Source organism: Limanda limanda, chromosome 10 (assembly GCF_963576545.1).
Source record: "Limanda limanda chromosome 10, fLimLim1.1, whole genome shotgun sequence".
NCBI classification, from domain to species: Eukaryota; Metazoa; Chordata; class Actinopteri; order Pleuronectiformes; family Pleuronectidae; genus Limanda; species Limanda limanda.
This window is the reverse complement of record NC_083645.1, coordinates 17,919,765-17,944,155: the sequence shown is the minus strand read 5'-3', so window position 1 is coordinate 17,944,155 and position 24,391 is coordinate 17,919,765. Positions and strand designations below refer to the sequence as shown.

The 24,391-nt window shown below is 40.3% G+C and overlaps 4 protein-coding genes across 6 annotated transcripts; 3 read left to right on the top strand and 1 right to left on the bottom strand.

Moving 5' to 3' along the window:
- Positions 1 to 502: 502 nt before the first annotated feature.
- Positions 503 to 3,002, top strand: ccdc85b (coiled-coil domain containing 85B). The gene has a single exon (XM_061079870.1). It carries the CDS (start codon positions 1,204 to 1,206, stop codon positions 1,804 to 1,806), a length of 603 nt encoding a protein of 200 aa, XP_060935853.1. The 5' UTR covers positions 503 to 1,203; the 3' UTR covers positions 1,807 to 3,002.
- Positions 3,003 to 3,808: 806 nt separating this feature from the next.
- On the bottom strand, positions 3,809 to 7,410 carry fosl1a (FOS like 1, AP-1 transcription factor subunit a). The gene is made up of 4 exons (XM_061079534.1): positions 6,990 to 7,410; positions 6,410 to 6,667; positions 5,267 to 5,374; positions 3,809 to 5,146 (listed from the first exon to the last, which is right to left on the bottom strand). Exons 1-4 carry the CDS (start codon positions 7,092 to 7,094, stop codon positions 4,595 to 4,597), a joined length of 1,023 nt encoding a protein of 340 aa, XP_060935517.1. The 5' UTR covers positions 7,095 to 7,410; the 3' UTR covers positions 3,809 to 4,594.
- Positions 7,411 to 10,982: 3,572 nt separating this feature from the next.
- Positions 10,983 to 18,166, top strand: yif1a (Yip1 interacting factor homolog A (S. cerevisiae)). Of its 3 annotated transcripts, none has more exons than XM_061079938.1 (9): positions 10,983 to 11,069; positions 11,478 to 11,529; positions 12,896 to 13,116; positions 14,134 to 14,238; positions 15,630 to 15,708; positions 15,813 to 15,870; positions 15,970 to 16,125; positions 16,308 to 16,401; positions 17,453 to 18,166. In XM_061079938.1, the coding sequence occupies exons 2-9, from the start codon at positions 11,499 to 11,501 to the stop codon at positions 17,609 to 17,611; spliced, it is 903 nt and encodes a 300-aa protein (XP_060935921.1). In that variant the 5' UTR covers positions 10,983 to 11,069; positions 11,478 to 11,498; the 3' UTR covers positions 17,612 to 18,166. The 3 variants fall into 3 exon arrangements, with proteins under 3 accessions (XP_060935921.1, XP_060935922.1, XP_060935923.1); XM_061079939.1 differs by having other exon boundaries at positions 10,995 to 11,091; XM_061079940.1 differs by lacking the exon at positions 10,983 to 11,069 and adding an exon at positions 11,275 to 11,296.
- Positions 18,167 to 20,228: 2,062 nt separating this feature from the next.
- si:ch211-145o7.3 (forkhead box protein N2) lies at positions 20,229 to 23,271 on the top strand. Its single transcript, XM_061079183.1, has 4 exons — positions 20,229 to 20,864; positions 21,163 to 21,284; positions 21,921 to 21,976; positions 22,919 to 23,271. Exons 1-4 carry the CDS (start codon positions 20,229 to 20,231, stop codon positions 23,269 to 23,271), a joined length of 1,167 nt encoding a protein of 388 aa, XP_060935166.1.
- Positions 23,272 to 24,391: the final 1,120 nt, after the last annotated feature.

The window sequence follows — 24,391 nt, the reverse complement described above, 5'->3', positions numbered from 1 at the left end:
ACAGTGTGACTCAGATGGATGGAGGCAGCTCAGCCCGATCGCAGAGCTGCCCACAACAATTTACGTCTTGTCACCGCCATGCCATCAGCTGGGTGTGTGGAAGAGCCACTGGAAACCTCAGAGGAAACCACAAATATCTCTGATTGCTGTCAGCGAAACGCGTCAAGGCAGGGATCGTCGTTAAAACTGCAGCTTCCGGTAAGATCCCACAAAATAAAAGCTAAACTGTTGCTGAATATGACAAAACAGCATCTTAACATCGATTCAAATAGAAGCTAAGATATATTATATATCTGTTTTCCCCTTAAAAACGTTCTCAAAATACATTTTACAGCACGTCCTCCTTTCCAATGTTAAACTTTAATAAGGCGGTGCTTTTACTTTGAATGCCATACAAATAGATATCCGGTCCTTTTGCAGCTTGACTTGGAATCACAGCCGTGAAAGTGTTGGAGTCGGACATTGTTGTGGTAACAGTCCAGCCCCAGAGGATGAGCAGAGGCGGTGCGTCTATTTTGAAGGGCTGCGTTGGATTGTGATTTGTTTTGTTTCTTTTTGATTTTAAAACAACAACACGATTGAGAAGGGCCGAAGTGGAGAAGCTGCTGCAGCACACGGACTCGTCCCTGCAGCCGCCGGGGGAGTGTGTTCATTCAGCCGAAGAGCCGAGCGATGCCAGCGACGTAGAAAAAAAAACCACCACAACATCTGCAGGGTGTGCGTCCGAGGCACAGCTGGATTTAAGCCTCCGTGGATCGACGAGGGGCCTTTGTAGCACCACAACCCCCCCACAAGGCGACTGGATCCCGTTCGAGGAGGTAAAACAAGGACAGTAGTATTCCTGGAGGCCTGCTGGAGAACGCAGCCTGCTGCTGAGAGGATGACAGATTGACATTAATGAGGGTTCGTGGTGCGTTTTCATCCGCGACCTCATTAAGAGCAGACACTGGCTTCTGCGTAAGAACAGCACGGAGAGAGGGAGGAGAAGCATCTACATAGAGAAATCACATGTTTCTGCCCGGGTTCGGCCTCCGGTGCTGTGAGGGACCGCATATAGGCTACATGCCATCCACCAAACACCGCCTGGAGATGAAGAGGAGGATGTGGTGATGAAGACTGAGCAGTGAGGCAGCGCCATCTCATCGCTTTTTATAGATTCTCAGGTACCATCTGTAGGTATAGGTTTTTTTATTCATAAGGAAAATGGGCAGCGAGGGGGAGATCATAAACAGAGAGCTGTCAAAGATGTCTGACGAGGATTTGCTGGCTTGCTCCAAAGAGGAGCTGGTGAGCCGGCTGCGTAAAGAGGAGTCCGAGAAGATCTCCGCGCTCATCCAGCGAGGCCGGCTGATCAAGGAGGTAAATAAACAGCTGCAGGGACACCTCCTGGAGATCAGGGAACTCAAAACCATCAACCAGCGGCTGCAGGAGGAGAACGTGGAGCTGCGGGACCTGTGCTGCTTCCTGGACGACGACCGGCTGAAGGTGAAGAAGCTGGCCCGGGAGTGGCAGCTGTTCGGGCACCACGCCGCCAAGGTGATGCGGGAGGACCTGGGCGGCTACTTGAAGAAGCTGGCCGACCTGGAGCGCATGCAGGACGGCCTGGTGAAGGAGAACCTGGACCTGAAGGAGCTGTGCCTGGTGCTGGAGGAGGAGTGTGTCAGCAGGAGCGACTCCAGCCCCGGCGGCTCCACGGAGCTCAACCTGCCGTGCATGGTGGCCCGGGACCTGGGGGACGGGAGCTCCAGCACGGGCAGCGTGGGGAGCCCGGACCAGCTCCACCTGGTGTGCTCCCCGGACGACTGACGACGGAGGTGTCACACAGACAGAAGCTCTGCCAGACAGTACAAAGCAAATTGGTGCAAAAAGCATAAGGGCCTCCTGGATGCTGCAGAAAAGTGATATGTGTGCCACTGGACAAAGATTCTTCACTAGAGACATTTTTAGGACTTTACAAAGACATTTAATAGATGTTTGCCAGATGATAATGTATCTACATTTTACAGTGTTTTTCTAAAGACATGTCTGTTTGTGGGGGGTTGGGAATTCCCTTTTCAGTGGTCTGTTGTTGGAAGAAAAAAGAAATGGGACCAAAAAAGTGGGTCACAAATATAAATTTATCTCATGCACTGGACTAGCCTACACTGGTAGAAGCCTTTTTTCTATTGCACTGGACAGCGTTACCATGGATCTTTCAATCAAAGATTCATTTCAATCCAGTTTTGAGCCATATTTAGTCCTAATTCCAATAGCACTGACATTGACGAGTTGTGATAAAGAAAAAAAGAAAACTATTTGATATTTGCTTTTTGCTAGATGCCCAATAATGTGTAATATTTTATGCACTCTCTTCCTCAGGACAGGATTGGAGTGCCATATGTGCATGATGATTGTGACACTTTGTACAGGCCTGTGAAGCAGTCTGATGTTGAAGGCCCTTCAGGTTTACTGCAGGCGGGGCCGCTGCTGGTAATGTAACGTGCTAGAGAGCCAGCACACTTGTTAAGACACGATAAATGTCCTTGGACCTCGCTCGGAGCTGAACCGAGTAAGTGCTGACACTTTTATAAAAATCCAACCGGGAACTCTTTTTATCAAACTGGAAGGTCTACAAGTTTTGATGATTTCTATTCTATTCTCTGCAAGCCCAGCTCTTTAAAGTCACTCGTTGGACATGTTTTTATTACCTTGTTGTTGTTGATGTTTTAATTAGCATATCACAGTTTGTTTAAGTTTTGCATTAGTCTGATTTCTCCTCTGTATCTCATGCTTTGTATTTACCCTGTATCATTATATAGGGATCTTAACTTTCCTAACTTTGAGCAAATCTTTATCTTGATTTATCTGTATGAACTAGCATTACTAACCGATCTCAGTTTAAATCATAGCTACTGCACATGGATTAGAAAAGGTTTTATTTTGTCGTTAGCTGTTTTTATTGGTGGGCTATGCTCGTACTCGTAGTGCATTGGAGAGCTTTAAATACAGTGGGTATGACACTCTGTGCTGTTCTGGCCTTTTCTTTGCGTGCTTGACTTTGCCGAAACAAGCGTTGAAATTCATATGACACAGAGCGAAAGGATTGATTTTTGCACTTGTTGTTCTGACCTTCATGTCTGAACCATCTATGCGTGATTGATGCTCCCTTTATGTCACACAGACTGACTTTATGGATGTTCATCAGTTTTATTTTTAGTCTGTGGAGCTGAAGAAGGCAGTAATGCTTTTACCCACTTAGTGATGCACAGACGGCCTGTGACAGCAGCATACACAGATTTTTTCCCCCCTCTCACATGCTCTCTAGCTCTCAATCCGACTCTTGCCATCTCACTCTCTAACTCCCTTTTAGCTGAGTGATCCGTTGCCCTCACAACCATGTATGTTTCAGCACGGAATCAGCTTCATTTTTGGGAAAAACTGCGTAACAGTGAATTCAAGCGTTTGGTGGCTACATTGCTGACAAACGCTCTGATTCAGTGAAGAGGCCACAGTTTGTCAATTGTCACAAAATATAAGCTAAAATTTAATTTCTCAGAGTTAAAGCCAAAGGTTTTGTCTTTAACATGTCTTGTTTTTTCTGTTTTCATTAATTGATGATTTCAATTTCAATCAATGCTGGATAACATGCATGAAACAATCAGTTATAAAAACAAATGGGTTAATTGATGCATTTCATATCTACATTATTCATACTTAAGTTTGGGTTCATCAATTGTTTCAGTGATCACTGGTATTTAACACTGATCCGTTCTGAATCAATTTAATTGTGTTGCATTTCAATTATATATCATCACAATCTCCACACAGCTATGAACACTTGTTCTTTATTTATTTTCTGTGAAGCAGTAGCTTTGACAAGACATAAAAAGTAAGGCACTGCCCATCCAAACAGCTCATCTGCCAGAGAAAACAGAAACATGACCAAAAATATATATATTACACTCTCAAAAATAAATACATGATTATGAAATCTGTATTAACTCCTATGGGCCAGCCTTAGTGGTCAATAGTTTGCATAGACTATCTTAGCATTCTTAAAAAGGTTCATATAAAAATAAGACCCATTTATTTGTCAGTTCTCTATTTTCCTTAGAGGACATTAATAAAGTGTTACACAACATGACGTAACTATGTCACAAATCATTAAACGCAACATTATACATGCGTATAATAAGTTTATATGGATTATTAGTTTAATATATTATTTGATGGTGTTATCACAGTTATTAATAGAAGGCCTTTACAAACCTCATGTCAATATATATATTCTGTATGCAATTCTTTCATCATAAAAAACTCTTTCAAACATAGTCATTCTAAAGCTCTAAAAGTTAGAAATATAAAGTCTGTATATTTATATCAAATCTAAAACAGAGTGTAACATTCATCTCCTGATAATGCCGCTGAATTGCATGTTATCTATGTACAGAATCAACTTTCTAAAGAGATGAAATGAAGCAGATGTAATAAGCTCATTTTGAAATCATAATCATCATTTTCATTGCCGTCAGGTTTCCCAGAGATCCTTTTTTGTGACAGACACACAAACACACACACAAACATTAGTGTTTCGTCAGGATCATGGTGTTGCCAATCACAGTGTGATGATGGTCGGCGAGTGCAGGGAGTGATCCGATTGGTCGCCGCTGCTGCTGCTACGACGATGAGCTACCCCACAGGTCTGCGGGGCATGAGAGGGACGGACATTTCCTTGAAGTGATGCAGCATGGGAGGTGGTGGAGGCGTTGGGGTCTATGGAGGCAGAGGGATAGGTGAAGACCATCGCTGCTGTGAATGGTGTAAGTGAGGGAGTAGATGTGAGAACCGGGGTGTGGAGGGATTCGGATTCAGTGACGACAGCAGAGGCAGAGGATGTGGCCGGCCTGGTCGGGATGGTTATCTTTGGTTTGGGTCTGTCCATCTTCATTGAAAATTGAGATACAGGTCTGCTGAAGTCTTTTGGCTCTATTTTGATGCCTAACAAAGAGGAAACTGATGGACCCGGTTCAGAATCGGAATCAGAGGACTCTATTTTACAGATGGGACGGTGAGCTTCTAGTACCAGCTCAAGCTTTTCTTTCTGCTTTTCTAATTCAGCAATTTCCTTCTGTAAAACAGACTTTTCATCTTCCAGCTGGTCAGTCTCCTGCAGCAGAGGAAAAGAGAGAAAGACAGACACATTAAAATTTATACTCATGCCTTACAGACACCAAAAGCTTCTCTCTTACGTTTTAATGTTACGACAATTTGTACAATGTTCACTCACACTTTGCAGCGTGTCCGTGAGCTCCCGTCGGCGATTGCGACATTTTGCCGCAGCCTGTTTATTCCGCTCCCTTCTTATTCTGCGTCTCTCCACCTCTTCCTGGGACAACTTTGATGAGAAAGAGAAAAACACATTTAGCAGGTTGTTCTGACACAGTGAAATGAAAGATAAACTCAAGGCCCAATATAATGTTTTAAGTTAGATTGTGTAGCCGAAACTCAGAATATCAAATGTACAGTGGGACGTGCTGAGAGTCCACCGCCAGCCACATGACAAAGGAGAAATACTACCACCATGTGTGTGCTGTGAGTCACCACAGTCATGGCGGCTGAAAGGTTTTGAAATGTCTGAGCCTTTGTGCCCATGTAACACCCTCGCTCTGACTCCATCCAGCAGCCTACTGAATAATTACCGCTCATCCCATATTTCCCGCCCTTCTGAGATGATGAGTCACCCTCACACTTCAGCTATGACTCGGCTGTGAGTCATCGAAAATGACTTGCCCCTGTGAGTCACGTGACAGTCCACTTCCTGTACCATGAAATTACCGCTCCAGAAACGAGATTGCAAGAGGGATGTGTGCCAACGTGTGTCTGATGAAACCCAAAAATTATATTGCTACAGGTGTTGTATTGGGTCATGCTTTAACAACCCTGTTAACCTCCTCTGACAAGTTACACTGCGCTGCTAACACAAAGCAGATCGTTGCAAACAGTGTGTCACAGGTGATAATTGTACTGAGTCAATATCGACTCAAAGTAAACACAAAAAAGAACACAAACAAAGTGCATTCGCCCCTGGAGTCAAAATTAGTAATTTAAATTAGGTATTAAATAACTATAATCTTCTTATTCCAAAAGCTATTAATCTAATGTACAAGTCTATACAAAATGTAATACTAGTTTCACACCTCATGACCAAGATATTACACACCACTTACACAGAAATGACTGAGCTTCTCTCCACACCTTGATATCTGTGTCCCCCTCAAGTGAAAGCGCCCTTTAGTATTCTGTCATTGACAATAATGTTTTAAACAGAAGAAACAAAAACCCCTAATCACCTGTGGCTCTTCAGAATGTGTCATTGGTTTCTCATATTACTCATTAAGTTTCAGTTTATATTATCTAACTACTTCCTCACATGTTCATCGTTCCTGCGCCTGGTTGAAGCCATGGGGTTGGCAGCAGCTCTGATCACGCCCGGCCTGAACTGGTGGGACAGGGAGTGTAGTGGACCCAGGGGCCGTGCCCCCGACAGGGTTGGGTAAGGGGGCACTGGTGATCTTGAAGGGCCCGGTGGATGCATGAGGGCGGGCTGGACCAGCCACTGGAGGTCCTGGCTGGTTGTGATGGCATTGAGGCTTGGGACGAACTGACCGCTGCCTGCCATGACATACTTCTGGAAAAAATGCACAAATCAAAGGTTATGAAGATGATTGAAGATGATCATTATAATGTTCATATACATATATATAATGAGTTACACTTGTTATTACACATGAACAGTATATTGCTATGTTTAATAACTTAAATAATTTTCCAATTTGGGTGGGTAAAGTACATCTATCTATCAACTACACACAACACAGAAGTGGCCAGTGGTAACAGTATTACATTGTTTACTGTGTTATTCTAACTTAAAGTTCACATATTTTTAAAAAGTTGAACAGTTTTCATTCATGACATGTTGATGTGAAGTGTCTCCTGGCTGGATGAGGTACCTGCTCCTGTGTGGTGGACGTGCTGCTGCCTCCCGGGGATCCGGTGTTGGACTCTGATGTGTACGGCGGGTTGCCTCGTCCCTCGTTCCCAAAGTTTCGATACATCCTCTCAGTTAGATCCTCTCCTGTGGAATGAGGCTCAGATCGATCCCGGCTGTGGATGTTCGACCCTTCAAGCCTCACACCAAAAAAATACTACTTTCGAGTTGAGTCTCGTGTGTCAATTCAAACTCCGGGCAAGCCCACCTTCTTGCGGTAAATCGGTAGAGTCCAAACGGCTTCGTCCTGACGGGGGGACAAGGAAGGAGAAATGTCCTCGTCCTCCTTTCCAATCGTGCGTCAAACTCCTCAAACTCCTCTGGGAACTTCTCCTGCTTGTGAGTCACGCGTCCTGAAGACAAAGTCTGGAGACGATCGAGAAGTTGTAAACTCTTAAAGCGGGACCGTAGTTTTTCCACGCCCCTCTGCCATTACTGGAAATAGTGCTGTCTGGAATCTCTCACGAATATGACCACGTGCCTGGTGACGTCGTTGACCATATTTGGTGAGAGTTTCCTCCTGAGAGTAACACAAGGGATTCCTCGCACAGCCTCACCTCAAGGCCCCACACAGGTTTGTACTTCTGTTTTCACCCATGGAAATGTTACCGCTGCTTCCTACCCCACTGGAAGTGATGTCACAGATGATATATTGTGTCTACACTAAATTTCGTTTGAAAACAATACTTCTCATTATTGTTATAATTCCAACCAGCTAATAGGAAGTGGATCACACTAGACTAGTGTTAATAGGGTTTCTTACTGTTGAAAATGACACATTCTTATTAAACATTTTTTTATGAAGATTAATTTTCTCTTTATGGTTTCAAATAGACATTTTCCCAGTCCTGCTTATTGGGGATTATCAACTTTTCTATTCATCATTTAAATGTCATTTAACTTCAATATATCACTCAGTTAAGTCATGTGCTGCTGCTAAAATGAATTAAATAACTTTAAATTTACACTGTAAAATATTGTAGGAGAATTAAGTGAAATCAACTAATCTTTTATAATGAAATATATGTAAATTAAGACTATTTATTACTTTTAAGTTAAGTCAACTTACAATTGCTCATTTTTCATTTTCATATTGTTGGATCTTATCTTACTATAATGAAAACATGTATATTGTACTGTTTGTATATAGTACACTTCTAATAGTTATATTAATGTGAAATTAGTGAAAGTGATATTAAATATTATATTATATTAAGTTGACTATGTTTAAGAAACATTTTCTCCAATACCCTTCTAACATTAAACTACTATTTCATTCATTATAGCTGTAAAGTCTGATGACAGTTAAATCTATTATTATTTGAAAAACAGAAGGGACATAAAAATATTACTGGAATACTCTTATGTCTTCAATATGAATCACTTTCAAGGTTGTATGAAGTTTACACTACAGTTACCCAATGGATCATAAAGTTTAGCCAAAGTTGGGTGCATGTGCCTAATTGTGTTTAGGGTTTTGGCAGCCACTCTCACTTTGCAAACCACATCAATGTGCATGCATGCCTGTGGAGATGAGTCAGGCAATTTCCAACAAGCTGCTCATTTAATTCTCTATCCGTTCCAACGACTATTTTTTACTTGCAAGCACAATATAGCTCCTAGTAAAGATTCAAAAAACTGCATGCCGTAGATTTGGCGAGCTTAGTCCGTCGACGGCTGCTGACCTTGCACTCCCTGGGGACACAGTTCCCGGCAAAGGCTGGTTTCTCCTGGCTGCTGACTGTTGCACCAATGTCTCATGTTACTGTGAAGGCTACTCCGGGGAATATGGATCGTCAATAAGCCCCAAGTTAATTGAAAAGTCAACCAAAGAAAGTCTCCATTTGGGAGTTAAACGTGATAAAACCCCTGCAGATCAATGACCTATTTGAAACGCTGTACTTTGGGTTACTAGGTAATCTATGAATGAAAATAGACACAGTGAACGAAAACCGAAACTGTCACGAGTTTGTCACTTTACAAAGGCTATACCTGCTGCTCATTGAGCCATTGAAGTGCTGAGTCTCAAATATCACACCCTGTAACCATCAGGACACACATGCCGGATGGTTTAAAAGGAATCTGGGATAAAGGTGAGTCTGAGATGACTCATGCTTCAGGAATTCAATGATGACACTCTCGCTATGTCTCTGATGGTGATATGCTACAACATGTTGACCACCATTTTTTTCCTCTCTCAGATGATACCTAAATGATACACCTATTCTGTCTTTTATCATTTATCAGGAAAAAGTCTGCTCTACACGTATTCCCATTTTGCTGAATGAAATTGTTATCCAATTTATGTATATTTACTTCTTATAGTGTGGGTTATTTTTTTGTGTTTACTTCACTTTTTTTGCTGGTTACTCCATCTATTTTATGTCTTACTACAAATTTTCCCCACTTTTTATAGCTTGAGCTTAATAGGTTGGATTCCATTACAGTTTACTCACCCTAAAAATCCTCGTCCACACCCACAACACCCACACACTCATCCCACACACACATTTTTCTAACTGCATCCTGATGCCACACACAATAGAATTGTATTGGTTGAGTGGGTGTTGCAGTTCATACCTTGGCAATTCACTGTTAAGTACATTAGGCAAATTATCTTAGTGTGATTGAGGAGAAATTTCAACATCACCGCACCAAGACTGAACTGGTTGTCTTAGTCGTGACTTATTGAGGTAATACTGACATACTAGGTGCATGTATTTTTTACAAGTAAATAACATTGGATTTATATAATTACTATGATAATCCATGTACAGTATTCTTACTATAAATGGTGTGGTAAATATAATTAAATAAAATTTAATATAATACAAACTCATTCTAAGGAACTGTACATCGCCTTTACATTGTGAATATATCAATTTATTAGTAAAAGTAGAAATCTTGATTCAAATTGTCCTGTAAAATTGTTTTGGAAGTATTAGCAGCACAATATTTCAAGGAACAGAAGTAAAAGTTGCAGCATTGAAGCTGGACCAAATGTAGCTAAATATAATTACATTATATAGCAAACATATTTATAATCCACATACACTATCAAGTTATTTTTTATTGTATTTTATAATCTCAACATTTGAGTGACTAGAGGCTATAACTGTCAAACAATTTTAATTATTTAAAAGTACAGTATTTTTCTCAGAATTGTGCTGAAGTTTAAGTATAACGTAGCATCCCACGGTGGCCGAGAGAGCCCAACGCACTGCAACTTAAGAAAACAGATGCAAATAGAAAAATCATGTGCCAATCAAGATAACAACTTCATCAATTTGACGACACATGCACCGAATACAAATACTAAAACAGACACACGCTGCAAAAAGTCACATAACAAGCAAACTCAGAACAGAAGTGTTTCCAGGGGACCCAAAAGTGATGAACTATCGCCACTGACGAGAAGCAGACTTCAATACCTTGACAAAGCATTAAACTTCAGCCAGGCTCATCACTTTTTGGGGAATTTTGCAGGGCATGTGTGGTCAAATTGGTGAAGTTGTTCTCTTAATTTGCTCCTGGTTTTTCTATTTGCATGTGTTTTCTTCATTACCAGTTTTGCTCTCTATGCCACCTTAGGCCCACATGCACAATAAGGCCAGAAGTGCCTCATCCCTGCCTCAAATGGCCCAGATCTGTAGCCTATCTGGGTAACATTTAAGATAATTATATTGAGGAAAGACAAAACACAAACTAAGGGGTTCATTTATTTCAACTCCAGCAATGCATCATAGTGTATGATCTACTGTATTTGAATACTGCAATAATTGTATATATTAACTTCAGTAGATCTTTTAAATGTCTGCCCACAGATGTATTAAAGTTGTGCCCTATTAAACATCTATTAAACAGAGAAGTGACACACTGAAGCACTGATGTTTCTTGGTGGATCTGATCTCTCTCTGTGTTTTAACACCTACATGCTTTGTGCCACGCAGGCACAGTGGAGTCAACCCACTGCAGCGAATGGGTGGGATCAGCCCCAGCAGTCTGATAGCCACGTAGCTAGCTACCACCGTTAGCTGCGTAGGTAAGAGCTCCTTTTATCCTCGGTACTTTCTGCACTATTGTCACGTATTTGTCTTGAAACGAGCCGTGTTTACATTTACAACACTTCTCTCTGACGCTCGGATCTCGTCTGTCGTTACAAGCGGAGCTTCAGCTAAAATAATCCGGTTGATAAGTTAGCTGTATCGGCTTGTTAGCTCGCGTTGACTGGCAGCAGCTGTGGTTCCCGTCGGATAAGTTTATGTGCAGGTTAGCTTGTTAGCTTGTTAGCTACCAAGACTTGACATAAGGGTGATGTGAGCTGGGGTCGAGTCAGTGTTAGCTGGGATGTAGCAGCACGGAGCTACATTTAGTTAGCTTAGCTTAACAATAATAAGCTGAACTGTTGCTAACGTGTCAATGCCTTCTTTTTTTGTGTTGTTGCTTTCAGCTATCGTCAGCGAAGGTTACAATGGACTTGCCACATCATGTTTACCAAGCACGTAAGTGTCCAGATGAGTCACCGGTGAATCATCTGTTACGGTTTCTGAAAAGTTTTTGCAAACTATCCGCTGAAAGTAGCGACTTCCTATTTCCTCCCTGGAGCTGGAGTCACCCAGAGCACCAGTCCTGTCATCGGACTGGTGATGTTTCATCAAAACATCCCAGTTAATCAGACACAAACTAATACAACCGACTCATACACCAGTGATTCAGCAAATCTTACACCCATGAGTCTTAACACGTCTGATCTGCAGAACTGTGCAGGAGTAATGGTTCATGTTGAGATCAGGGCTCTGTATGTCCAGTCCAACATGCCTGAGGGGGACTCCTTGTCCTTGTCTCTGAAGATACTTAAGTCCTCCATGACTGGTTGGATGTTTTGGGTCAGAGTCAGGCTACAGATTGAAAATGGGACCAATCACACGCCTTCATGAGGCTCCTGTGTGATGGATAAGAATCAAAACAACTGACATGCCTAATGCACTTACACAGAAGTGCACATGTGAGGGATGAGATATTCCAAAGAAGAGAAAAAACCTGTCTAGTGTGATGCAATGCAATCCAAAAGTGTTACAAAACTACATCCTCCAAAATATCCCTTTTGACCAACATTTGAAAATGTATAATCTTTGTGAGCTGCACGAGCTTCATTGGGGTAAGTCAGTGTCAAATCATCACATTTTGATGCTGATGTCATCATACAAGAAAGCATAGAACCCACAGTTGAGGAAGATATGGTCGAACAAAGTTTGGACTTTTTGGGGGAACTACCTAAATGTGGGTCACAGAATGGGTGTTTCATATCATCTTTCCAGCTCTATTTGAACACAGACAGTATATTGTCCTCAATATGAAAAATAACAGCAAGATGAGTGATTATAATAGTTAAATAGGTTAATTGTGAAGTTTTCACCAAAGTTAGCTTCAAATGTTATCAAGAAGTACAGAAGTTTAATCTTTGCTTTTTGAGTTGTTGCTGACCTATGATCAATTGCACCCGAAGCGGCATCACATTCCTGATTCTTTACAATGTTGCTGAACAGCAGTGAGGATTCTTCGTATGTGAGTTTAGTCATCACACTATCACATGATGTATGTTAACTGCTAGGATTAGTTTAATAACCAGTTAGGGTAGATTTAAGTAAATGTTTGTATTTGAGATTGTGGATAGCAAAATAGTAACTTCATCCTCCTCCAGTAGTTTAATTACATTCATCATTTTCCATATATTTTACACTAGGTTACTTATTACTTGCTGATGTTGTTTTACTCTTGCTGCTGTAATTCTGCAAATTTCCCCATTGTGGGACAAATAAAGGAATTCTCATCTTATCTTTGCTCCTTTTGTGTCCATTTTTTCTGCAGCTAAACAGAGAGGTCGGGCAGTTCCCCCTACAGTCCTGTTTGAGGACACCAGCTCTGGAGCCCCAGCCATGAGAACTCCGGGGTACAATATGGCAGGACCTGCAAATGAGATGCAAGGAGATGCTGCAGGGAACAACCTGTTTGCCGACCCAATGGCCAACGCTGCAATGATGTACGGTTCCTCCTTAGCCAACACGGGAAAGGATATGGTAAACAAAGAGGTGAGGGACAGGCACGATATTCATAAGATGTTCTGTACTGTATGCAGTTGAAAGGTGTTAAACAATTAACCTTTTTGATCCTTTTATTGGATTATTTGCACCAATTATCTTAATAAGTTAATTGTAGTATATACGGGTTTAAATACACCCATAACTGCATTCGGAGGAATTTTCACCACGGTTGTGAAGATCAAGACCCGCTCAAGTCTTTTCACCTCAAAGTGTGATTACATATTAGGTCCAAACAGGAGTTTAGGCCTCTGAAATACAGCAGTGCATGCAGGTGTAATTTTTTATGCCTTTTTTTGTTTGTTTAAACATAGTTTGTTTAAAAATAATAAAAACTAAACAAATAAAAGTTTAAACAAAAAATTTAGTAGCACTTACCTATAGCACTCTGCTATAGCAATTTGACTGTGTTGTATTTGAAGGAATGATTCAACATTTTTCCATGGTCCAGTATTTAAAAAAAAAATTAAAAAAAAAATAAATCCCAGGAAATCGTAATATCGAATCGCAATACTTACAGAATCGCAATACCCACAGAAATCGCAATACATATCGTATCGCCACCTAAGTATCGTGATCGTATCGGGAGGTCCCTGCCGATTCCCGTCCCTAGTCTCTACTCAGGAGAAACGTAATACTTTTTGTTGTTCAGCTTGTCTTTAATGATCCTGTTCCTGGTGTTATTTACATCCAGGGCCTCTTTGAAAGCTAAGACTTTACTGTATAATGTTTGTCACTTTTTAGAGGACACAATTCAGACTCTCTTTCATTTCAAATGAATTCATCACTCGTGGGTGGCAGATGAAAACAATAGGGATGCTGTTCTACTTGTTTGGCAGTTTTGATATGCAGGTGGTTCAGGATACAAAGACTGGGTGTCAAGCCAAAGTGATACATAATCCTAAGCGCACAGCCTTCTTCAGATATGACTATGACTCAATTGTTTTAATAACTTTGGCAGACTGCGGCTCCTCACTTGTTAAGTCGATGTTTGCTCTTCCGTTTCAGTTCAGCAGATTCGTGTCTGTGAACAAGCTGAAATACTTCTTTGCCGTTGATACCAGATACGTACTGAAGAAGCTTATGATCCTCCTGTTCCCGTACACACACCAGGTAATCTAACACGACTCCTTCTGTCAGACGTTGTCCCAAGATGGGACAAAACATTTAAAACAGTTAAATACTGACTGATCATTTTATCGTGTGTCATATTTTTACCCACTTATCACAATTTAGACAAATCAAACTCGATAACCAACCACTTAATCAAAGTTTCAGCTTCACGTGTGAACAAAGTGATGCTGTGATTGCCAGTGAGAGAATAAAGCACAATTAATTCCCACACTCAGTTTCAGATTGTAAATGAAGTCAACACTCCAAACATTCTGTGCCCTGATAATGTAGAAACCACACAGAGTGTAAACTCCTTACTTAAGAACAGGGTCACATAGATTTGACTGTTTGACCCTTAATACTCCAAACTGTATTTACCCTAATACTTATACTTAATACTTATTTGCTACTTTATATGCACAGAGTATGTCATGGCTGTGTTTACCTAAAGGATTAAGTCAGGTGATATTCTGTATTCTTGTTGTTTTCAACAAGTCCTAAGTAATAACCAAAACCAATGATCAATTGATCCTAATGATAAGGGTTGGGCGATGTCTACTGAACTGGTATTTGATGATGTAACATACAGTGGCATTTTTGGAACATCTAGTATTACTGAGTACTTGCGCAACATGCTTAATTATGACACGCAGGTACATTTCCACTGTCATTCAGAATAAATTCTTTGTAAGTGAGATCTCAGATCAGATCCGCTTAACTGGCATTATTCCCATGTAGCCCAACGGAGTGGCCTCCTGTTTTACTTAAACCATTGTGGAATAATACAAAGTGCCGTCCACTGATGAGTTAACACCTGACAAATCTGCTGTAGTATTAGTTTTATTTCCTTTATTGCTGTGTTGTGTAAATACATTTCAGGTTTCCTCTTGTTTTTATATCCTGACGGAGGTGATACCATGACTTCTTCAGTTTCATCAAAATGACCTTGCTTTAACAATGACTTAAAAATTCCCTTTCAAACATCACAAATCCAGCTCAATCCATTCACATGTTGAATGGCTCGACTGAAATACTGTGCGCTGATTTGCAGAACATAATAACCAGGTTGTGTTCAAGAACAGCACTGGTGCATGGATCTGTAACATGGACAAAAACTGCGTTGCCCAACCCTGATAACAGATTATCAGCTGTGTAGTCAAACCCTGATATACAGAATCTTAATCCTGTGCGACAATGACCTTCTGTCCTTATAATGATTAAACACATCCGTAAGCCATATTGTCACAGCAGGTAACGTGGTCCTTTAAAAACTATGTAGTTATTTTAGCCGATCCCACGTACACAAAAACGTACACAAAAAAAAGCAACAAGCATGTAACTGTGTTTGAGTCTGCTGGCTGTCTCATACTGTGTTTGTGTGGTTGTTGTAGGACTGGGAAGTTCGATACCATCGGGACACTCCACTGACTCCGAGACAAGATGTTAATGCTCCTGATCTTTACATCCCAAGTAAGTTTTCTGTAAAAACACATTTTTTAACACGCAGTAATTTTATTTTTAGCTGGCTGAATATTTTTGTATGAATTGCCCTTTTCCCCTTTTTTGTCTTTTAGCAATGGCTTTCATTACCTACATTTTACTTACTGGAATGGCCCTCGGCATTCAGCAAAGGTGAGTAATTCCTCCTCATCTCATTTATTTTGTGACTCAAAACAAGTATGTTTGTGTCAAAGAAGTTAAACAAGCCGTGTGTGTTGTCCTGGTGTGAAGGTTCAGTCCAGAGGTTCTTGGGCTGTGTGCCAGCACTGCCCTCGTGTGGATCATCATCGAGGTGCTGGTGATGCTGCTCAGTTTGTACCTGCTGACGGTGCACAGCGACCTGTCCACCTTCGACCTCATCGCCTACAGTGGATACAAATATGTCGGGTAAATAGAACGCAAATGCAAATATTTTCGAATTAATATATAACTCTTTATTGACAAAGAACAGATAAAGGCTGAAAGAAAAGAGTTACACAACTTGATTTGTTTTTAAACTATGGACATTTCAAACTAGAGCCATGTAAACAATGTGAATGTTGTTTGTGTCCCCCCCTCCCCCCCTCCAGGATGATCTTCACAGTGTTGTGTGGCTTACTGTTTGGGAGTGATGGATATTATGTGGCCCTTGCCTGGTCCTCATGTGCCCTTATGTTCTTCATAGTAAGTATTATGAGTTCGGATTGATGTCATCATCCTCATCACAACCCAAACTGACTCAGAATATGTGATTATTATGCTACTTTGAAGTGAACATTAGTATGAACCTTAAATTGTCCCCATATTATGTTCTGAATGTTCTGTTGGATGTCAAGGTTTAGAAAATGTGCTCGTTGTCTACATAAACAGAATTGCATGAAATATTATGTAGGTCATATATTTACTTATTTTCTTTTCCATTTAATACACACTAAGAAAAGACACACAAAACTTAAATCAATATATTTGTGTCAAGTGTAAACTAAGTGAGATATAAACACTTCAACACCAAAATACATCAGCTTTCACCATTAGTCTCTAGTGTTATGATTTTTATTATTACACCAAATTTGATCAGTTGCTAAAAACACTGCAGCAGTGAACAACTTCATAAATGCCACAATTTCAAGCTGATAAAACAGACTCAGTAAGAAATCAAATCTAATGCCAAGGAAAGGACAAAAAATATTTTTTAACTTTTTGACCTGTTCTGGTCATAATGTTTTATATAAATTAATCCTTGTGGTTATTAGCTATTTTTGTTACACTGATAATTGATAATATGTATTATTGGATTAGTTATTGCATTTTCTTCAAGCACCACTCATTTCATAGTAAACATGAAGCTGCAGGCAGCTGCTGCTTAGCTTAGCACAAAGACTGTTGAAAACAAGTTCTATGAATCCTAAAGGTAATGGTGCCAGGTGAGGGGCTTTATGAGCATTTACTAGTTGTTGCACAGATTACATTGGAGGTGTCTTATGTGAGAAATGGAACTTCAGAGAGGATGGTAGACAGACTTTGTTTCCTTTAGGCAGAACCAGTTTTAGATGTTCACCCTTGCTTTCAGTCTTAATGCTGAGCTAAGCATGGGACATGAGAGTGTTATCAGTCTTTTCATGTAATTCCTGAAATATAAGTGAATTGAAGACTTTACAGTAAACCAGTTAGCTTTCTGACTTCTGTGTTATTTATATTAGTCTGATTCTCTGATCTTCCTCTACTATCTCCGCAGGTTCGATCTCTGAAAATGAAGATACTTCCCTCTATCTCCCACGACACCATGGGAACTGGATCAAGCACCAAACCCCAGTTCCGCCTTTATATCACTGTGGCCACCGCAGTCTTTCAGCCAATCATTATTTACTGGTTAACCTCTCACTTGGTCAGGTGACCATGAGGTATTTAATAACCTGAAGTCCATGTGTACTGGACCCAGAAATTGGTTGTTGAGTGTTTGTACGTCAGCATTTATACACTCTTTTTGTCAAAACATGTATGTACAGTGTTGAGCTGCGGCGTGTGAACAGCTCGTCAGATGGACATGCCCATAAATCCTTTCATTGATTCAGTAGGGAAGTTCGACAAAATGTTTCAATGGAAGACAGTTGTTTTCTTTTGTGATTACATAGTAACACCCACAAATGCTTTTTTTTGGCCACTTAACTTTAAACACAAGGGCTTTCACTGACATTTCTTTGATCATAACATGGAATCAATTAGGCTTGATTTTATACAATGTCTTTGGACAAACTTTCCAGTATTTACACCCCCCACCAAAGACACAGACATGCGTTGTGTGATTCCAGTACAGTTTTTCTGGTACGGTAATGTTGCTGCCATAACTCCACTCTTGTGAATCCTGGATTTTATTTATCTACATTTGACAAAGCATGACAATGTTTGGATTTTTTGTAGGAAAAAAATAAATATATTTAGCGTTGCTTAATCAGTTTGAATCGTTTGAGACTTATTTTCCGTGGCTACATCTGCAGGGAATGTAATCCTGTGTTTGTTGTATCTGATTTATTTCCTTTCTGATAAATATGGATGTGGTTCAAAGAATAAGATTAAATTCTAAAGATGTTGCAAGAGATCAGTAAATTACCTTGAATCTGAAACGGATATATGTTGCTTAGTTACACTGTCAAATACCAAGAATAAAAGCATTACACACTTTGCAAATATAATATATATACTACATTTTGGATTATAATTATTGATACATTTGTGTCAATATCATTTAAATGTCATATTTTATATCAATAATCTGAATCACTAGTTACCATAGCTGTCAAATATACTGTATGTAGTGCAATAAAAAGTAAATTATTTGCGCCTGGAACTACTATAATACCATAAGTTTAGTAAAAAAAACAAAGTACAGCATATGAGTAAGTATATTGATTTACTCTGCATCACTGCTCAGGAATGTTTCCTTTTTAACTGCAGGAGTTTTATGTGAAACACAATATACCTCAAACCAGCCAAAATTCTTTATTAGTAAAATACTCTATTCTCTGGTACTACTCATCCTCTTAGTACTCTGATTACTTCTTTACACTGACCGTATTTCACCACCACCCAGGGGGCTGTGAATCCCCTGTGCACCAGGAGCGGGAGCGCGCCTGCCTGCCTGGGAGCGCGCACCCCGCAAAGCGTCCTTTTCGTTTCCATGGGAACCCCAGACGGCAACAGAGCACGGAGACAGCGCTGTTTGACCTGGACTCCAGTTTTAACTCGTCCATCTGTCCTTTCACTCCCAAAAAGACGCGTTTCTGGACCTCTCACAAACCCTGGATCCTCCTCCTGATAACCCGGTGAGTAAGTCGTTGGTATTTGCCCTTTTTCTCACCAGCAGACTCCCCGTGTCCCTCACCTGTGAGGAGAGAAAGGGCGGCTTTCTCCACTAAATGAAACTTTATATTGTTCCGCCATTTGCCTCCTGAACCGCCCTGTGGAGCCATGTGGTGTCACGAACAAACCCTCTGAACGTTGGATAAACTTAATGTAACTTTTAACGAGCCTGTCGTTGTAGGGTTTTAAAGCCTTTACTCGATAGCAGAGATATAAGTGACCCGAGCATGTTTAGCGCCTGGGAAAGTGAACTGCTACTGGACTCTGAACCTTTTGTAGAGGATGCTCACCTGAGGGGAACCGATGGATAACATTTAACTAAAGTCTCTTCTCTCCACCTCTGTAATATTGTGGCCTAACAAATTTCCATTAATCTGGAGTGTCGAGTTATTGTTTGTTTGTTGTGAATTGCAGTTTGTAAAGTTTAGATTAATGTTAAACAATACAAATACAAATTATATTCTTCCATATGTCTGCCTCTTATTGTGAAATTCACACATATATGGACATACCATTTTTATATTCAGATCATATTGTTTGCTATTGTGAATCTGCCTATATATACACATATACCTTCAAATAGTTATACTATAAATCATATACTGCTATTCAGTAAACTACAGTGAAATGATACCCATTTATATATAGCACATATCATTTTTATATGCATATGTATACCATACCTGCTAACAGTATATATCTATACATGTATGTATAGATATAAATGCATATGCGTGTGTAGGTGGGTATATCTATATTGATATCTCCTTATACATAATGCACAAATACAGGATAAAGATCCTCATGCTTTCACCTTGTGCCACTTCACTTTTCTAAAGTACATTTCTCTAAAAATATATTTCTGTCTGTAGAAATACTTTCCCTTGACTATATCATTCTGATATCTGACTGTTTTAAAAAAGTAAATGTCCCTGGCACAGGATCAATTCAGTTTATGTTTTGTAATCTATTTGTGATTGTTCTGTTCATAATGTTAATCCCTCTGAGGCAGATTCTTGATTAAAGGGGTTTTAGACTTTGTAAATACATATCTGACTGCATGTAGTCCTTGGAACAGAAACTTGAATTCATTTTTTTCATGTTTTAGGGTTGGTTCAGCTGAATGACCCTGGACGTTTCCTCCTGGGAGAGAGATGGAGAATAGCTTTCAAACCCTTTCACCCTCATCCCTGTGTCCCACCACCTTTGGAGGGTCCCTGTGTCCCACCACCTTTGGAGAGTCCCTGACTTTCTCCTCCTCGCCGCTGCAGACCACCTGCAGCGACCGTATTTCGCTCCCACTTTCACCCATTTCTTTCCCCCCGTCCCCCATCTCACTTTCTCCAGCGACAGCGGAGTCCATCTTCTCCTCCTCCCCTTTCTCACAGTGCACAGCCTCTCAGTGCCTTGAACTACAAAACACAGAGGGCCTCAGCCCTACAAACATATGTGACCAGGATGACCTGACCTGCCTGAACTGGCTGCATCAGAGAGGCAACCTGCTGCCACTGCAGCCTCTTCCCAAAATGACACCACTGCCTCAGCTAGAAGCCTCCACACCTACCCACCCTCCTCCTGCCTCATCCAAGCCACCATACTCCTTCAGTAGTCTGATTTTCATGGCAATAGAAGACTCGCCAGACAAGAGACTTCCAGTAAAGGACATCTACGAATGGATTGTAAACAATTTCCCCTACTACAGGACAGCCACTGGAGGCTGGAGGAACTCCGTTAGACACAACCTGTCGCTGAGCAAGAGCTTCTGTCGCATTCAGAGGGACAAGAACCAGGTGGGGACACACTTACACATTAAGAGTTACAATGTCATGTAGCAAGAGAAAAGAGATTGAATATGATGATACAGAAGATGTTCGAGAATAAATATCTGAAAGCAGCAAACTCGCTAAAATGTCCTTTAGCAATACACTGAATCCAGATTGGCTGCTCTTTAGTAAAGTCAGTCTCTCAACTGCACTGCAGGGAAGTTATTATACTGTATACACATGTGTTGGGGTTTTTATGTTTCAGTGTTCTGTGTGTGTTGTAGCTGGTTTGGGGATTTTAAGTAGCTTTGTGTTATTGTTTCAGTCCGTGGGAAAGGGATCGCTGTGGTGTGTTTGTCCAGAGTATCGGCCGGCGCTCCTCGAGGTGCTTAGGAAGACCCACAGTTATCACAGCACTAACAGCAATCTGCTAAACAAGCCTGCACTGTGAGTATTGTCACGTGGTTCATGTATGTGAAACCAAAAACTATTGTCTGAGTGTTGGTGATTTATTCTGAGCAGCTGCCTCCAACTCCCAAGTGTACAAATGATAATTTTACAGCATTCATTATAAATAAATAAAAGCAAGCAGCATCATGCAATAGTGAATGTGTGAGTTGGAACCAGCAAATTCTGGGTTTACTGTATTTACATAATATCTTAAATAAGTGATTACTGAAGGTGAGGGACATCAGTTGATTACTTGTCAAAAAACGGTTTGATAATCCATCAACTATTCAAAGAAAAATGCTTAACACATTTGGCACCAGCTTCTAGAATTTGACAATTTGCTGCTTTTCATTGTTTTAAATACATTAAAATGAATGAAAATATTAAGTTTAGGGATATTGGTCAGACGAAGTTTAAATTCCAAAGACTTTCCCTAAGGCATCTACTAATATGTTGTGTTCAAATAGCATTACTTTGTAATCAAAGCCTTTTCTGATCAGATACCTCAGATCAGATACGTCTTTCCTTGATGTGTTTACATTTCAATGATGCTTTGTTGCTGAGGTGTATTTTAAATACAAAATTAAATGATATTGATGTAGTTGTCTAACCCTCTTGCCGTGTTGGGTGTAGGTTGGAAGGAGCTGACTATGTGGTGCCTGCAGTCTGTGACAATATTGAAATCTCAGGTTAGTGACTCACATTTGGCTCATGTCACTTAATCAACACAGGAACATTCATATTTGCCCCTTTATTAGTTTCTTTTCGACCACTCTATATTTCATCAATAGAGTGACAGCTCTCCGGGACACTTTCATTACCTGCTGCTTTTCTCCGTCTCTGCAGCTTTCTCAGCATGCAACATTGTTCCTGTGTTTGTGTTCAGTTGTCATGGAAACACCCTTCTATTACCATGGCAACCCGGCAATAGCCTAGCTCACCGTCCTTTAGGTCCCCTCATTTTATCTCCAAGCATAGGAGCCATATTGTATCACATGGCCGCTGACAGAATGTGACAAGTGGTTGTTCAACACATCATTAATATTAATGTCTGATCCTGTGATTCATTTTCTGCTTGTTTGTTTGTGTAGCTCCTGTATCGTATCAGGCTTTACTCCTTCACGAGAATATATTTACAACACAATGTGTACTTTGGTTGGATACTTAGCTAATTCTACATATTATGCGACAGATAACTGTATATCCATATCACATCTTAAAGAGATTCATAACCAGATATTAAGCAGAAATGCTCTGAAAACAAAAAACAATCTTAGTTTTTATCAAAACATGTTTGATGGAAATATCTGAAAAATTGGTGATTCTTTCCATGCCATCGCTTAATATCTGACTTTTCTCTTTATTAAACTCCTTAAACGCTCCGGAAGTAACAGAACCCAGTGTAAATGAATGATGTCTGTCGTTTGTATAAAGTGTTTATTAGTCATCATGATATTTCTTATAAAGCACACTAATGAGTAGCTCAGCCTGTTTCTTATGTGCTAAGACAGAATGATCCCCTTGTTTGATGTGGACAGGGATATGTCTGAGAATGTTCGACCAAATTACTGAACAGTTATCTGACATTACTAATGTTTCTTGTACATTTTTAATTTTTTTTTTAAATCCAGATCCTCTTTGTCACACGCTCCTCCTCTCCATGCCCTCTCCCCCAACCCTGACCACTGATGATCCAAATTTTGGTGAAAACCCATCGTGCCCTTTGACACCAGATCACGAGGAGCTTGTCATGTTGGAGTCGATGGAATACCAGCATGAGGAGATCTGCGAGGAGATGGAAAAGGACCCCCTGTCCGACAGTGGCTACATCGAGTTACACTACTACCAGTCTCAACAGTTCCAGTACCTGGTGCTGCCTGGGGACACCGAGCTGGACCTGGAGACAGTGGAGATCCTTCAGCTGGATGCAGAGGCCCAGGAGGCCGCTGGCTCACTGCTGGACCTGGCTGGTGGTGTATATTAATTATATATCCCAAGTCACAGTCACAACCAATGCAATGCTTCAATCCTCTGTAAGCAAATACTCCAGCAGAGCAACATAAATGGGATTTATGTTTGTTCAGATATGATGTTTTGTGAATTGGCTGCTTCTACCTGAGACACCAACACTGCCCTATGTGTATTTTTGTGTAGTTAAATAACACCATAGATCAACTTTAATGATGGACTAACAAAACTGTGGATGGCACTTGTATCCAGACACTTTCAATGCAGAAGCTGACTTTACTATCATACATGCCATACATTGACTACTCTCAACTAAAGACTTGAGAGCTCAATGTTTAAATGAAATATACAGTATGGACAAAATGATACTAGATTTTAAACTGAAAGGAAAGTATTAATAGTGAATGGTCTTCAACATGTCTTTTTACGGTTTCCACTGTGATTTTTTAACAAATAAAGTTCATTCTCAGGGGTGGAAGTAGTTTTTAGTTCCAACTAGTGTACAAGTTGGGTATCTTGATTCAGGTATGTCCCAAAAATGATGTATACAGAAGAAAAGTACTAAAGTAGCTCTTTTGATGTAAAACTGACCAGCACACAAACTCACTTAATGTCTTCCCAACTGGTGCTTCTCAGTTTCTTCCAAGTGGGAACCTTCATTTCTTTATAAGAATGTTTTAAGCATTATTCAGATACACTGCTTTACCTTTTAATTGTGATCCTAATTAATTCCTTTACACCCATTGTCTTTCCTCCGATCATGTTCTCTAATGTTGATTTTATGTACAATATGTTATTTTACTAATTCCCACTCCCAGAATGTCTTTTAGGTGAATGTGAACTTAAAAACCTGGAAATTAATTTGTAAGCTAAGCTACCCTGTCTTCAATCAGGAAGTTGATTGGACCTTTTAATTAAAATGCAAGATGAACTCACTGCCATGTGAACAACGTTACATTTCAAGATACACTGCATTTCTGTTTGTTTATGTATTTTTTTGAAAAGATCAGGATTTTGTAATCTAACAAATAAATACTGCCATGCTGTTCTTGTGGAAGAAATCAGCCTGTTTCTGTGTTCAGTCAACACAAGTGTCTATTTGGTAACACAACAGTAGAATACCACCATGGATGGAT